Source organism: Equus quagga, chromosome 5, assembly GCF_021613505.1.
Source record: "Equus quagga isolate Etosha38 chromosome 5, UCLA_HA_Equagga_1.0, whole genome shotgun sequence".
NCBI classification, from domain to species: Eukaryota; Metazoa; Chordata; class Mammalia; order Perissodactyla; family Equidae; genus Equus; species Equus quagga.
In genome coordinates this window covers 50,254,353-50,270,595 of record NC_060271.1, presented here as the reverse complement: position 1 = coordinate 50,270,595, position 16,243 = coordinate 50,254,353, and the positions used below count along the sequence as shown (strand labels likewise).

Genomic DNA, 16,243 nt, shown 5'->3' with positions numbered 1-16,243 from the left:
CCTTCGGCAACATTTTGAGGAAGTAGAGGCAATAACCCAAGTATGGCATATAACTGGGGTGCACCATTTAGCTTAAGCTACTTTTTTTCACGTGTTTGAAAATCCATAATACACTAAGAATAGTATAACAAAGTAAACCTGGCCCCAAATCTACACCTGAACTTTCTGAGTGAAAGTGCAGCCACAGGCATCAGTTTATAATAAGATGGCTTTATATATTTATGCTGTATTTTTTATATATATATATATATATGTTTTGTATATTTTTTATATATAATAAAATTTTATATATAAATGTATTTATATTTTATATATATTTAAATATTTATATATTTACATTGTTTATAGTTTATATATTTTTTATATCTATTATATTTATATGTAATATCTTGAGGTATGTAATTAAACGGGGAACTGTAACATGTAGTCTGGAATTTTTTCCTGATTGGGTTTTTTTATTTTGATTTAAGGAAGACTAAATTTATCAAGAGAATGTTCTTGCGTTGTCTCTGCTCTTTCAATAATAATAGATAAAAAATTTTCTTTAATTATGTTCTTTATATATAGTCATGTTTCAAAACTCAAGTTTATGTTTAAGGAAAGTCTGTTTAACCAGTGAAAATCTGATTTACTAGAGCTTAATTGAAAGATTTTGCCCCCAGATTCAACTGTCTGAAATAACATCTGAGAAACACAAAATTCACGAACACCTGAAGACCTCTGCAGACCAGCATCAGCGCACGTTGAGTGCGTACCAGCAGAGAGTGACAGCCCTTCAGGAAGAGTGCCGTGCTGCCAAGGTACGCTCTGCACACCGCAGCTCCATGTCATAGATGTTAGTACCAGCTAGCAAGCAGTTTCCTTGAGGGCTATGGTCTCGCTTTTTAGTGTGTGTTGTTCTTTAAGAGCACTTATTAGGTGAATACCTGCGTCAGCTCATCTGACCCCAACCCCGTCCCAGCCCTGTCACCTTTTTTTGCTAAAAGGAATGACATGGGTACACGTTGTTTCCATTTCAACCTTGTTTTGCTGTTTCTGTATGTGAGAAACATTTTTTAAAATTTTTTCTTAGAAAAGTGTTGTAGTTCTTTCTGAGGGCTAAGTGATTATAAAATAATATTCTAGTAGAATAGCTGTGAGGGCTGCTTTCTTATCTTCAACACACACACAGACACAGTGCAGTAGCCTTGTTAGACCTGCCACTCATCTAAGCCATCTTGGGAGAAGGGTCATGGGAGTTTATGGATCACTTCAGGAAAGTGGAAGACCTAGAATTTAACTTCTCCCACTCTCTTTTAAAAACTGAAGTTCAAGTAGCTTGATTTCTTTGAATTAATTTTTCTTGTATTTATTAAAAGAGGAAATATCATACATGAAAATCTTTGTAAAGTTCCAAAGGCAAATAGTGCCATTATAAAATTTATGAGTGGTAAATTAGTCTACCAGGGAAGAAAAAATGGTAGAAACACATCTCTTGTCAGACAAACTGCTGTCATTCAAGGGCTTTAGGAAAGTGTGGGGCCAACAGAAGCGCACTTTTTAGGTAAAGGTAAACAGGGCTAAAGAGCGCCAGCCGTTTTACTCATTTTCAGAAACAGGTTTTCATCTTAATATATTCATCTTTAAAAGAAAACAGGAAGATCATGTTACAATAGAAAAATTTTTCTCTTTCTTTTAAATGTTATAGGCAGAACAAGCTGCTATAACCTCTGAATTTGAAAGCTACAGAGTCCGAGTTCATAATGTTCTAAAACAACAGAAAAATAAATCTGTGTCTCAGGCTGAAACCGAGGGAGCTAAACAAGAAAGGTAAAGTCTAAAGTAAAAGATACGTGCAGGGTTTTTCCCCCAGGACAGGTTATCTACCAAGTAGGTTGAAAATCCTGCTTTGATTACTTTTGACTGTGGAATTTTACATGTAATTACCAATGAGAATAGAGTTTCTTGGCTTCACTGTGTCTCCAGACAGCAACAGGAAAACATCACTACGAAAGACACTCTTACAAACAAACAAACATGTAACGTGAACAATGAAACAAGGATATAGACATTTAGAAATAGAAGACTAAAAGTGATTCCTTGATGTACTTTGTTTTTATGTGCTGTCAGGTAGGCTCCCACTCCTGGCGACCCTATGCATGAGGGAGGTCCGCAATGTCCTGTCCTCAGCAGCCCCACTCAGCTCCTGTGGACTCGGGCCTACGGCTTCCCGTGTGGGGTCAGCCCGTCTCCTATTCGGTCCTCCTCTTCTCCTGCTGCCTCTACTTTTCCCAGTGTTACTGTCTTTTCCAGAGAGTCCTGCTTTCTCATGATGTGCCCAACGTAGGACGGCCGCAGTTTTATCATCTGTGCCTCCAGCGACAGCTCAGGCCTAATTTGCTCTGGGACCCACGGGTCGCCTTTCTGGCAGTCCAGGGTGTCCGCAGAGCTCTCCTCCAACACCATATTTCCAATGAACCCATTTTTTCCTGCAGCCTTCTTCACTGTCCGGCTTTCGCATGCGTACACAGTCGTCGGGAGCACGAGGGTGTGGACAACCTTGGCCTTGGTGTCTGATGACACTTCCTCACACCTGGTGATCCTCCCTAATTCTTCCATTGCTGCCCTTCCGCGTCCCAGCCTCCCCTTGGTTCCATGGCTGCAGCCTCCGTTTAAACCGATGACTGAACCAAGGCAGACAAATTCTTTAACAATTTCAGTGTCTTCACTGTCTACGTTAAAGTTGTGCAGTTCTTCCGCAGTGGGATTTCTGTCTTCCTGACGTTCAAATGCAGTCAGTCCTGCTTTGGCACTTTCTTCTTTCACTTTCGTCAGAAGTTGTTTCAAGCCACTGCTGCTTTCTGCCAGTAAGACGGTGTCACCTGCGGACCTTAGATGGTTGGTGTTTCCTCCACCAGTTTTCACTCCTCCTCTGTCTGAGCCCAGCCCAGTTCTTCGTTTGCTCGGTTCTGCGTACAGATTAAACAGATAGGGAGATAAAGTGCACGCTGCCTGACACCTTGGCCTAAAGGAAAGCATCCCGTCTCTCCATATTCTGTCCTGGCGTGGCTTCTTGCCCACAGCACAGCTCACACATCAGACAGTCAAGTGCTGAGCACGCCCATTTCTCTCAGAGCAGCCCGCAGCTTCCCATGATCCACGCGGGCAAAGGCTTTGCTGTCGTTGATAAACACAGACTAACCTTCTGGAATTCGCGGGAGCACTCGGTAGCCAGCAGATAGTCACAGTTGGATCTCGTGTGCCTCTCCCTTTTCGAAATCCAGCTTGGCCGTCGGGCGTTTCTTGGTCCACCTGAGGTACAGGCCTTCGCTGCAGCTCCGGGAGCATCACTCAATTGCACGGGACATCAGAGTGATGGTCCTGTAGGCACTGCCCTCCTTGGCAGTGCATTTCTTGGGGATTGACCTGTACATTGAGCGTTTCCAGTCTGCAGGCCATTGTTTCGTTGACACATTCTTGTCAGGATTTTGACAGATTCAGTCTCTGTGGCTTGAAGTAACGCTATCAATATCCCGTCTAGTCCTGGTGACGTATTTCTTCCCAGCATTTCCAGGGCAGCTTTCCCTTCACTTTCTAGAATTACGGGTTCTTTGTCATAGGAGTCTTCTTCAAAGATATACTTATTCACCATTAATTAAGCTAAACTGAAGTTGCTTAAAAACATTTTACTTATTTCAAAAAGTTTTAAATTAACTACTAACTTTTGGTTTAGAATTTAAATTTTTTTCTTAAAATTTGTCAATTACTTCATCAATAGTATATTGTTTAATGCTTCTTTAAAACTAGTGTACAGATCACTTTTGTAAATTATTCAAAAATATACTAGGCGTAAGAGAGCATTCATACAGCATGCAGGTTTTGTTTTCATAATTAGAGGTTCAGTGTTCAAAGCAATTTACATCTTGCTCTTAGTGTTCTAACTAGGACTGAATATCCTGCAATGTCTGTATGTTTATGCTTGTGTTACTGTTTGGTTAAAGTATCTGTTAAATATAGAAACTGTAGGCTGAAAAATGATGAGATATTTTCTCTATCAATAACTCACCTTAAAGCTGAAGTTGAATATTGACACCCTTAATATAAAACTGTCACCATTTGCAAGAGTCATTTTTGATCATGCCAGAATTTTGGGTTCAGATTATTTTAATGTAAGTGTTTTATGTTCCTTCTACTTTCTTATACATTAAATACTTGTTTAAAAAAGAAGCTAATAATGTATTGTATTAGTTGTGGCAGAATTATGGGTTTTAACTGTTTTTCTCTAAGGACTGACTTTCACTATTACTTGGTATAATGTATCATTCTTATAATGGTTATCTTAGAACTGTGTGTTTTGTTTTGTTTTTACTAATGGCATAGTCCTTTAACATAACATAGACAATTTTGATGCCATTTAATCTGCTGCATTTGAATATGAAATTTATAAATTCAGAGATGTTTTTGTACATGTATGGTGCCTAAGATGTAAAATCTGACTATAATGTCTTCTGTATTTTATTTAATCCTAGTTTCTGAATTCTTCCAGTTACTCTATTTTCTTTAGAATCATCCATAATAATAGCAAGAGTATGACATTGAGAGATTAAATGATAAAAGTAAAATTTTATTTGAAACCACAAAATCTGATTTACCTCTTTGAAAAAATTTTTTAAAACTGTTCATTTCTGTTTTAGAGAACACCTGGAAATGCTGATTGACCAACTAAAAATCAAATTACAGGATACCCAAAATAACTTACAGATGAGTGTATCTGAACTTCAAACATTGCAGTCTGAACATGATGCTCTGCTAGAAAGACACAATAAGATGCTGCAGGAAACTGTGTCCAAAGAGGCGGAACTCCGGGAAAAGTAAGGTTGCTGGCAGCGCTAACAGTATTTGTACCAAGCAGCAAAGAATTGCTTTGTTGGAATTCCTCAGGAGAGCTTCTTGGGATAAATACAAATTGAAAATAAGAAATAGATATTTCTAAAGGCTTGGTAACTTTGCTTTTTCTACCTCGACGCTCCTCCTTTTGGTTGTTTTTATGCTTAGGTTCTTTAAGAACAATTAATTTTGTCTGCTCATCCAGGATTCTGTCTCTCCTGTGGCCTTCATAGCCAGGATGTTTCTTTAAAAAAACACTACTTTCCAACATGTGTCACACTCCAAGCATTATTCTTTCTCTCTAAAGGAAAACATTCAAACACATGCTGACTGAAAACGAATATGCAGCTTACCTGTGCAGCTCTGTCTTCAACTTGGCATATCCTTACACTCTTGTTAATCGCACCAGGAGTACTGGCAGAATAAATAGATTTTGTGAACAATGAACTTTGAATTCCTGTGATAAAGAAATGGAGTGGTAATAATAGTTGTATCTTAGACTGAGGAAAAGAATTCTTCGTTGATCATCTTTCATCAAGGATGTTGGGATACTTTACATATCTCAAGTATGCTTATAATACCTGCCTAATCTTATGCTAATCTTAAAAGTGAATGCACTTTGCTTGGTTTTTTTAATCTTTTATCACTGTGATTTATGTATGTTGATCATGTAAATCACAAGTTTCAGGGGCCGGCCGAGTGGCATAATGGTTAAGTTTGCTTACTCCTCTTCAATGGCCTGGGGTGCACAGGCCCAGATCCCAGGTGTGGACTACACCATGCTTATCAAGCCCTGCTATGGCAGACGTCCCATATATAAAGTAGAGGAAGATGAGCACAGATGTTAGCTCAGGGCCAGTCTTCCTCAGAAAAAAAAAGTTTTTCAGGGAAGGTCTGCCAATTTTCTAACTACCTATCACCAGGGTTTACCATAAGATTAGCTTATATATAGTGATGCTTACTTGCTATTTACATCAGAAATTTTCAACATTTATTCTTTACTCTGAAAAAGTTCTTGTAATTTATATTGCTAACACAAATGCGGTGCAAACAATGCCTCTGGAGTCATTGAGTAATTCAGTCAATGTTTTTTGAGCTTCTGCTCTGTGCTGATCACTCTTCTAAGTGCTGGAAACTGTTCACAGCATTTTAGATATTTTTAGGGGTCTCCCTCCCTCTTTCAGAAATATTAAAAACTAGGTATTGTTACTTTCTGTGCCCTAGTATGAAGAAATAGCCTTTTCTTTATATATTCTCTTTTTCAAATATCTTAATATTCATACTTTCTCTGTATGAGATTGTAAAAATAGCTCCAAAGGAATGATTAGGCTGACTAGCCAATATCTACATTGCCAGAGGACCCAGCCAATGTAAACACCCCAATATCAGCTGGGAGAGAAGGGTAAACTTCTGTTATCATAGTTGTTCCCGTTCAAGCTTCTAGCTCTCAAGTAGGTAAAGTCAGAAGTGTCATCGATACCTCCTGAAAACTGGAAGCCTTACCCTAGCTCTAAAATGTAGCTTTTGTCTTCCTTAGAACATTGTGACTGCTGACGGTTCTTCCTTGACTTTCTTGGTAGATGTTGTTTAGACAGAACGCTTGTAGAAAAATACAGATTTGAAGGGTAGCACATAGACTAGCATTCTCTAAACTCACAGTATGAACTTGGAAGTTAAGATGCCTCTTCTGAAACATGTGGTGTTTTTATTGCATGTCTCCCTTTAGCCACTAAATCTTGTTTTAAAACCTTCTGTGGTGTGCATATGTGTAGCAACATAGAAAAAAGATCTTGGAAAGCTACATGCTAAACCATTAACGTTTGCCCCTGGAATTGAGATTTTAAACTGCAGAGGATGGGTGTGATAAAAGAGAGCTCTGGTTTTTTTCTGTGATTGGTTTCACATTGTTTGAATTTTTATGAGAGTGTATTTGTGGATCCCTTTCATAAAAAGAAAATGTATTTTTTTTACTAAAGCCCAGCATATAAAACATCAACACTACAAGTGAACCATTAAAAGTAGTGGTTCCCAAATTGTAGGTCTCCTGGCTAGTTTCGAGCTGACTACATAAAAATCAATGGAAAACTGCTGAAAGTAGGCAATTCTGAGGCCCACCTTTGGAAATTCTGACTCAGTGGCTCTAGGATGAGAACTAGATGTCTACATTTTTAACAAGATGGCCCAGTGATTCTGATGTGCAGCGGGATTCAGAAATAGCTATAATAAACCAAGTCTTTCTGTTTCCAAATTTCTTGTTAATTGGCTCAAAAAACTTTTCTTTAAGGCTTTCTTTATGAATCTAAAGAAAGTGTTCTCTTTCATGTGTTCAGGGTAATAGAGAAAAGATGAATTAATCTCATATGAGCTACTACATAAGATAACCTGAAGAAGAGGACTAATTTAAAGTATAATTATTTTATGCTCTAAATATAGCCCTATTTTCTTTTTTTTTTTTCTTTCTGCTTTTTCTCCCCAAATCTCCTCAGGACATAGTTATATATTTTTAGTTGTGGGTCCTTCTAATTGTGGCACGTGGGATACCACCTCATTGTGGCCTGACGAGTGGTGTCATGTCCACACCCAGGATCCGAACCAGCAAAACCCTGGGCCGCCGCAGCAGAGCGCATGAACTTAACCACTCGGCCACGGGGCCAGCCCCCAGCCCTATTTTCTAATAAACTATGAAAGAAGTTCCTCATTCGAACTATGAAACACAGAAAACGCTTTGAACTAGATGACAGCCAGTGTCATTTTTCCCCAAGTTGTTACACAACTAGTACCATTATAGATGCATAGGGAGAAGTTAATTCATACATTTAGTAGATGTCTCAGGGCTAAGTTTTGCAGAACCCCGATGAGAAAGGCTGCATTACCATCTAAGATTGAAAGATCTCATACGAAGTAAGTTCCTCTCACTCTTCAGGTTGTGTTCAATACAATCAGAGAATATGATGATGAAGTCTGAACATGCACAGACTGTGAGTCAACTGACGTCTCAAAATGAGGTCCTTCGCAGCGGCTTCCGAGATCAAGTGCGACATTTGCAGGAAGAGCACAGAAAGACAGTGGAAACTTTGCAGCAGCAGCTCTCCAAGGTGGAAGCTCAGCTTTTCCAGCTTAAGAGTGAATCAGCCACAAGAAGTATGTATGTATGCATGGAAACATTAGTTGTTCACACTGTCATGTGTTTGTCACTTAAATACATTCTTCACAAATTCATAAGAAAATAGAAAATTTACTAGGTGACACCAGTGTCAATTCTGTGATTAATGAATTTTGGATTTGCTTACTGAGAAGATATTTGAACTATCTGAACCCTTGATTATATTTACAGCAGCCTATATAACCACTTAGAATACTGATTTTCATGTATTTGTTACCCTCTATGTAGTGAATATTTCCTTTTCTCTGACTCAGACATTCTCTGTCCATCTCATGACATGCATCCAAATTTCAGTATTCAGTGAATTTCTTTGGTATTCTCCACTGTTAGTTATCAAATATATCTATTTTTTAAGTAGAAACATTAGAGAGAGAGATGCTTAAAAACACTCAGGCAGCGCTGAACTTTTAAGATTGCTTGGCCACTATAACTTCTTCCCTTTCAGATTTCTAATTAATTGGAGTTTTAGTGCAACCACACCCAATATCTTCCATTCTGCTTCCTGGGAGAAGTGGGGACGTCAGCCAGGATAAGGCGGCTACATTTTACTGTTAATATCAACTTAATACAGTCATGCGTTGCTTGACGACGGGGATATATTCTGAGAAATGCGTTGTTAGGTGATTTTTGTTGTGCGAACGTCATAGAGTCCTGAAGGGGAACAAAATTTGCAACCCTAAAATGTATCTCTCTAACATAAGGATTATTTTAGGCTGATCGTTTTTAAGAAACAAAAGGCTCAGGAAGTTTTTCTTGTTACCTCCCCCTTAACTGCCTAAAAGAATCCAGTTAAAAAGCCTGTCTCAGGAAGCAAGCTGTCACCTTAGCATAACATGAACTGGGTGGTAGACAGGGAGGAACCTAGAAAAGCCTGTTTCTTGGGCTCCCTCTGTGTTGTTCTGTTTCTTTGTGGGCAAACACACACTAGTTTTCAAACATTTGCTCCTTTTCACCTACTGTAAATTGCCTTCCTTCCCTTTGGAGTCCCTGACTCTCCCTACCCTCAACGTCTTCTTTTGTCTTTAGCTGAAGATGATATGTAAGGTGAGGGCTTTGGCCATTTTGGTGAGTTGCTTGGTTTTCCTGGGTTTGTCCCATGTATACGTGCTATTAAACTCTTTATTTTCCTGTTAATCCACCTCATGTCAATTTAATTCTTATACCACCCAGAAGAATCTAGAAGGGTAGAGGAAAATTTCCTCCTCCCCTATTACACAAGTCTTACACAAGTAAGTACATCTTACACAAGTGTAGATGGTAGAGCCTGTTACACACCTAGGCTGTATGGTACCAATCTTATGGGACCACTGTCATGTATGTAGTTCATCTTTGACTGAAATGTCATTATGCAGTGCATGACTGTACTGTTTCTCGTGGAAAATGTTGTCATCAGGGCATTGGCAGCTATGGGGCATTTGTAAGGGTCAGAAACCAGCTTCAAGAAAATTCAGCATGTTCCAAGAGTCATCAGAGGAAGTAACCAATCAGAGAAACACTGGTTGCACAAGGGATTGTAACCTAGGAATCAGCAGTGGAATAAGCAGTTAGCAAAACATCAGAAACCCAGGAAAATGCTTCAACAAAGGCACCCCGAGGGCTAATGTTTGAAAGAAAAGAGGAGGCAACTTCATGGAATGGAAAATAAGTGAAGTTTGAAGTTAAAAGATTTGAGTTAGAATTCTGGTCCCTAACCCAGCTATAAGACCTTGGGCAAAGTTATTTAACTTCTCTGACCTTCAGATTTCTTGAGATTAATAAAGTAATGTGTTTGAAAGTATCTTATAAATCTTACAGTTCTATGCAAGTGTTTATAATCAGCAAGCAAGAAAGACTTGCGGAGGAATTATAGTAGATAAGTTCCCTGCCCTGGATTCTAGACTCTTCTTGCCTGAACACTGAAGACATGAGCAGGCAGCAACAGGAACCAGCAGAGCGAAGACCTAAGGGCAGTGACCAACAAGGACGTCTGCTGAGCAGACTGCAGCAGGAGTGTTGTGCCCGAGAGGAGGCAGCTATCTGAAATACCTAATCCTCAAAAATAGCTAGAATCTAGTCTTAGAGTTTTACCAATATTTAGCAACAGTATAACCCTCTATATTGTTCTAATAATTTAATCTTGCGAGTAGCAATTAGTTTATAGAAATGACTTAAGTGATTAAAAGTTCAATAGCTAAATTTTTAGGGCTCTTTAGAAATTCTTTCTTTATACACCTTTTACTGGTCATTTAGTTATTCAAATTCCCTACCATATTATTTGACATCCCTAGAATCATTTTAATTTTATTGTGTATCTCTGTTAATGCTGAATCCATGTTTTGAACAATCTCATACTTAATCTTTTAAAAAAAAAATTTATAGGCCCAGCCTCTTCCCACCAACCTTTGAAAAATCTGCGAGAAAGGAGAAACACAGACCTTCCCCTTTTGGATATGCATACTGTAACTCGGGAGGATGGTGAAGGAATGGAAACAACGGATACTGAGTCTGTATCTTCTGCCAGCACTCACACACAGTCTTTAGACCAGCTTCTTAATTCTCCTGAAACTAAACTTGGTATGATTCTCTGTTTAAATATGTTTTTCTTATTTAATTCTGCTGTTGTGTCTGTTAATATTACTCTTATTTATAAATGCTTTTTTGAGCTATTCTAATAAAATTTCTTTCCGTCTTCCATCCCTTGTTTCAAATGGAAAATCTTTCCTACAGAACGGAACAATTTTTTTTAATTAAAACACTAGTCCTGCCCTAAGCTTGAGCCAGAAGTAAATGGTTGGAAGTTCTATAGTGGTATTAGAAAGTAGGATAAACTATCTTCTCACTCTTCTAAGAAACTGATAATTTTAGTTTATTCCTCTTGATGAAATAGTAGTGCTAAATTTGCCTTATTAAATTTAGAGAAGTTTTGATATGTTTTATTCTATCTATAATGAATGTTAATGTTCACAAGTCAAGGGGAATCCCTTTGTCATCTTTCTGAAGTCTCGGGATCTGGAGAGAGGACTGTTCGTGTGTAGTCATGATTGTGGTGTGGGTAGAAACTGCAGTCCCGGTTCCTTCAGGCGAAGTTAATAGTGATGAGATAGAGGCATCATGATGGACTGACAACAGACTCCAGAAACACACTTGGCTTTGTGGTTTCTGCCAGAATTACTTGTTGACTTTGAGCCTGTTCCCTCATTTGTAAAATGTGAATAATATGATCTACCCACCTTACATAAAACTCTTATGAGAGTCTTATGATATAAGTGATCAGTAAATGTTAATTCTTCCCTTGTTTATAAGTAAAATGACGTATGCTCTTGGGACATGAATGGATAGAGGAAGATAAGTAATGAAACTAGTAAAATGGTCTATAAATGTAGGCCTAACAAATTCCAGAACCAGAGCTCATAGATCTCGTATTCAGTTAGATTGTAATTGAGACAGATTCTGTCTTATTTGTGTTACATTCAACATGTAACCTTTTAATTGAGAAGAGAATGGACCTGTATAATGTTGCAGAGTGAAATATCTATGCTTAGACACTTTTCTTATTTACAATCTTCATCCGTAAACTCTGATTTTGAAAATTAATTATTGGAACAACATCTTGCAGAGCCTCCTTTATGGCATGCTGAATTTACCAAAGAAGAATTGGTTCAGAAGCTCAGTTCCACTACAAAAAGTGCCGATCACTTAAATGGACTGCTTCGGGAAACAGAAGCAACCAATGCAATCCTCATGGAGCAAATTAAGGTAAGGTCAAAAAACTGCCACCAGGAAAATACACGGCACCAATTCGATTTTGTTGATCCTCTACACAACACACACACACCCTCCAAAGGTTTTTTATTGTTGTTTGTAATGGGTTTTTTTTTAACATTTTATTTATTTATTTTTCCTCCTTCTCCCCAAATCCCCCCAGCACGTAGTTGTATATTTTTAGTTGTGGGTCCTTCTAGTTATGGCATGTGGGACACCGCCTCAGGGTGGCCTGATGAGTGCTGCCATGTCCATGCCCAGGATCCAAACTGGTAAAACCCTGGGCTGCCAAAGCAGAGGGCGTGAGCTTAACCACTTGGCCATGGGGCCAGCCCTGCCCCCTAAGTTTAAAAATTCACACATCAGGCACATCCATACATTTTGATTCTTTACGATATTACATTTCTGAAATTGAGAAATATTAATTGCTTTTATGTGTTGTGTGAAGACTGTTTTCACTCCTACTTTTTCTAAGAAACTATAATAGACTTAGAAATTAGACTGACGTTCACAAGTCACTGTTCTACACATGCTTAAATAAAACTTAAATAAATATGGATCCTTAAATTCTAAAGATAAACCATGGGACACTTCTAATTCAAATCATTCAGCTGATATTTATGGCACTAACCCACTTATCACAGATTGTAGGTGGAGATGGCAAAGTGTCACAGGAAGTTTTCCCTATTCAAATTCCACACTAGAAACTTGTAGGAAAAAGGCAGATCGTAGAGTAGTTGAGGATTGTACAAGTGAGATATTTCCACTCTGGCTTGCTGATAAGTGACCTCTCTAAATGTAGTCATACTACATACTGAGCAGTCCTCGTGAGCCCGGCCCAGGGCTCCATGTGTATTACCGTGATTAACCCTCGTCACTGGGGGAGAGAACAGTTGAAACTGATAAATGGTGGAGCAGAATCCAAGTTCCTGTCTCTCTGAAAAGCACCTGCTTCTACCCTATGCCATGCCCCCCCAGGTAGATTGTCCTACTTCTGTGCAGGCCACCACCTGTCCTTGTCAGATTAATTTTTTAATGCTGAGTTATCCCGTTATTTACAGTAAATTGTGTATATCATGACATCCCACCTCTAAATATTTTAGTAAACATCTCTATAAAATAACATTTTCCCTCATAGTCAAAACATTATCACATCTAACAAATCATCAATTAGCCCAATAAACCTAAGTGACTACTCAAATGTTGTATTTCCGTAAGCTTACATTCTCACATGATTTCTTAGACCTCATCATCGCTTTTTTAAATGACTGCTAACTTTCCTGGACTAACCTAAAATGATAAAATATGACAATATTTTTTTTTTTGTTTCAACCCAGAAATCTTCCTCAAAGACTGCCATCTTTTTCATGTCATCTGGTCCCCATTTTCTGGTAGTGTTGTAGATTGTCTTACATTCCCGAATTTTCACTCTCTCCTGGACTCGACTCTTCTTTTGGTTACGTCCTGTTCATCATGTAAACATAATTCCACCGGACATCTCAACAGCCTAGGGGTCTAGGCACAAGGCAGGGAGGAGATCAGTGGTAGATGCTGAAGTTTCCTTCAGCCCGTGCTTTCAAACGCTAGCTCACCCTCCTCACAGCGTGTCTGTATCCCAGAGCCCTGAGCCCACTGCTTCACTTTCTGTAGAGAGTAGAAGGTGGAGGGAGCATCATGCTGTCAACCTTTGTAGCCTTTCATCAGTCCTCATTTTCAGCCCCAGTTTCCGTGATACTCTGTCCTTCCGAGGCTGGGGCTTCTTGCTGCTTCTGTGGATGCATCGTTGTCTTCTCTTGTCAGTGGTCCTTGGGAAGATGCTGGATGAGTCACTTCTACTTCATCTGCTTCCTGACTTCTAGGAGTTTCTTGCTGTTTTCATCTACTTTTTTCTCCTTTCCTAGTCTCTCCTTTATTGTCATTTTTGGGGCATTTCAGGAATAAGAGGAGAAAAGTGCAAGTGTTAAGTCTGCCAGGTTTAACCAGAAGCTCCTACAACCCATTTTCAACTCATTTCTCTTACACCAGCTTCTCAAAAGTGAAATAAGAAGATTGGAAAGAAATCAGGAACGAGAGAAGTCTGTAGCTAACCTGGAGTACTTGAAGAACGTCCTGCTACAGTTCATTTTCCTGAAACCAGGGAGTGAGAGAGAGCGGCTGCTTCCTGTTATAGACAGAATGTTGCAGCTCAGTCCTGAAGAAAAGGGGAAACTTGCTGCGATTGCTCAAGGTGGGTGAAGGAAAGTCTTACAGCTTTAGTTGTATAGCTTACATTAAATGTTGACCTCGTGGCTGAGAGTTTGTCTTTGTGTGTGTTTACAATCTTTTTTATGACACTATGACTTTAAATTGTAACTTGAAAATTTTGTTCATTTGGAAGATTTCTATCATAATGTGTAACTCGTGACTAGATTTGAAAAGCTGACTTTTTAACATTCTGAGGCAACTACAGTACATTTATATAATTTTAACATGCAGCAAAATACAATACAATGTTGAGTTTGATCTTCCAGTTCTTTGAAAATTGGATTTGTAATCCTAGCGTTGAATTCTGTCAAAGAGTGTGGGGTTTTTTTATATCATACTTTTTTAACATGTGTTGGCTTGTTCTCTCCTACTTTCCCCCTTTGCACCTCTTCCAACCCAAATAGTCTAGAGACAACAGAGTCATATGGCTTAATGCTTGGTCCGGCTCATATCCAGCAGTCTATTTTTCCAGACATCCGCAGCTATAAAGCTGTCCTATATTTGGAGCTTAGATTTTCATGTCAAATAGGTTTAATGCTGTGATTTCATAAACTCCTTTAAGTGATTCACATACAGCTGCCGTAGTTACCTGATTCAAACTGCATCTTAAGGATCATGGTTTCATTTTTGTTTTAGTTTTAAAACATTTTTAAGCATACAGAGAGAATACTGTAATGTCCCTTGTAGCTGTCACCCATCTAACAATTTTTCAACTCATAGTCTTTTTTTGGCAGGGGTAGAGATTTTAAAGCAAATTGCACGCATCATATGATTTCCACAGTAAATAATTCAGTATGTATTGGACTCCTCTTTCATCCACACCCAGCTCATGTTCATTGTTCCTGGGTTATCACAAATGTCTTTTTACAGTATCCCAGATAGGACTCACACATGGCATTTGGTTTATGTTCCTTAAGCTTTGTTTTATTTTTGTTGTCTATAGCAATTCCATGTTCCTTTTTGTAATATGTCATTTATTAGTTAAAGAAACTGGTTATTTGTACTATAGAAGTTATATTCTGGATCTGGCACTTCGACAACGTTTAACTTGTTCTAATATTGCCTATAAATAGGAAGTTAGATCTCTGATTAGATCCAGGTGCAATCGGATGGGATGGGAGACAAAAATACCTTATAGGTAGTATTGTGTACTTTCTAAGACATCATAAGAATGTCTAGTTGTCTCACTTGTGATTAATTTACCTCATCATGTTGGTGTTCTTTAACATGATGCTCTATCCCCAATACTAACTAAACTGATAGATCTAGAGAGTGGTCCTCAAAGTTGAGGGGGTATCAGAATTATCTAGCGCAATTATTAAAACTCAAATTGCCAGACCCCACCCCAGTTCTGATTCAGTAGATTTAGGGTAGGACCCAAGAGTTTGCATTTTTAACAAGTTCCCAAGTGATGCTAATGCTCTGGGGACCTGGTCTGGTGACCATACCTTGAGAACCCCTGATCTAGAGAATTGATATGATTCACATTTAATTCTTTTTTTTTGCAGAAATACTTCATAAGTAGTGCTGATAGTTTCTTTGAATGTGCTTTCTAACACTACATCTTCCCAGTGATGATGGAGAAATGTTCTTGACACAGATAGTAATCTCAGTTCTGCTAATTGTAGGGTACATTACCTTAGCCACAATAACATTTTTGTCACAAGATCAAAAATAATACATTATGTACATTTTTAGTAATATAGTTATGCCAAATTGTAAACTTTTATATATTACTTTTTATTTTTTCTACTAAAGGTAAAACTATTTTTTTTATTATAGAATTAACCAAGACTTTATGGGTTTCGTTTTTCTTTTTTTCCTTTTTTATTGCGGTAACATTGGTTTATAACATTATATAAATTTCAGGTGTACATAGTTATATATTTCGATTTCTGTGTAGATTACATTATGTTCACCACCCAAAGACTAACTACACTCCATTGCCACACACATGTGCCTAATCACTCCTTTCCTCCTCCTCCTCTTTCCCCCTCTTCCCCTTGGGTAACTACCAATGCAATCTCTGTTTCTCTGTAATTGTCGTTGTTTTTATCTTCTACCTGTGAGTGAGATCATATGGTACTTGACTTTTTTCCTCTGACTTATTTCACTTAGCATAATACTCTCAAGGTCCATCCATTTTGTCACAAATGGCTGGATTTCTTCATTTCTTAGGGCTGAGTAGTAGTCCATTGTGTATATATATCACATCTTTATCCATTCGTC

General features: G+C 38.3%; 1 protein-coding gene across 1 annotated transcript in view; it reads left to right on the top strand.

The window, feature by feature from the left end:
- GCC2 (GRIP and coiled-coil domain containing 2) overlaps positions 1-16,243 on the top strand; it is a 53,744-nt gene that overhangs the window by 26,765 nt on the left and 10,736 nt on the right. Inside the window, exons 16-22 of the mRNA XM_046661011.1 lie at positions 663-800; positions 1,688-1,809; positions 4,674-4,850; positions 7,790-8,007; positions 10,388-10,582; positions 11,625-11,764; positions 13,796-13,997. Coding sequence (XP_046516967.1) covers positions 663-800; positions 1,688-1,809; positions 4,674-4,850; positions 7,790-8,007; positions 10,388-10,582; positions 11,625-11,764; positions 13,796-13,997 — 1,192 coding nt within the window. The remainder of the gene's footprint in view (positions 1-662; positions 801-1,687; positions 1,810-4,673; positions 4,851-7,789; positions 8,008-10,387; positions 10,583-11,624; positions 11,765-13,795; positions 13,998-16,243) is intronic.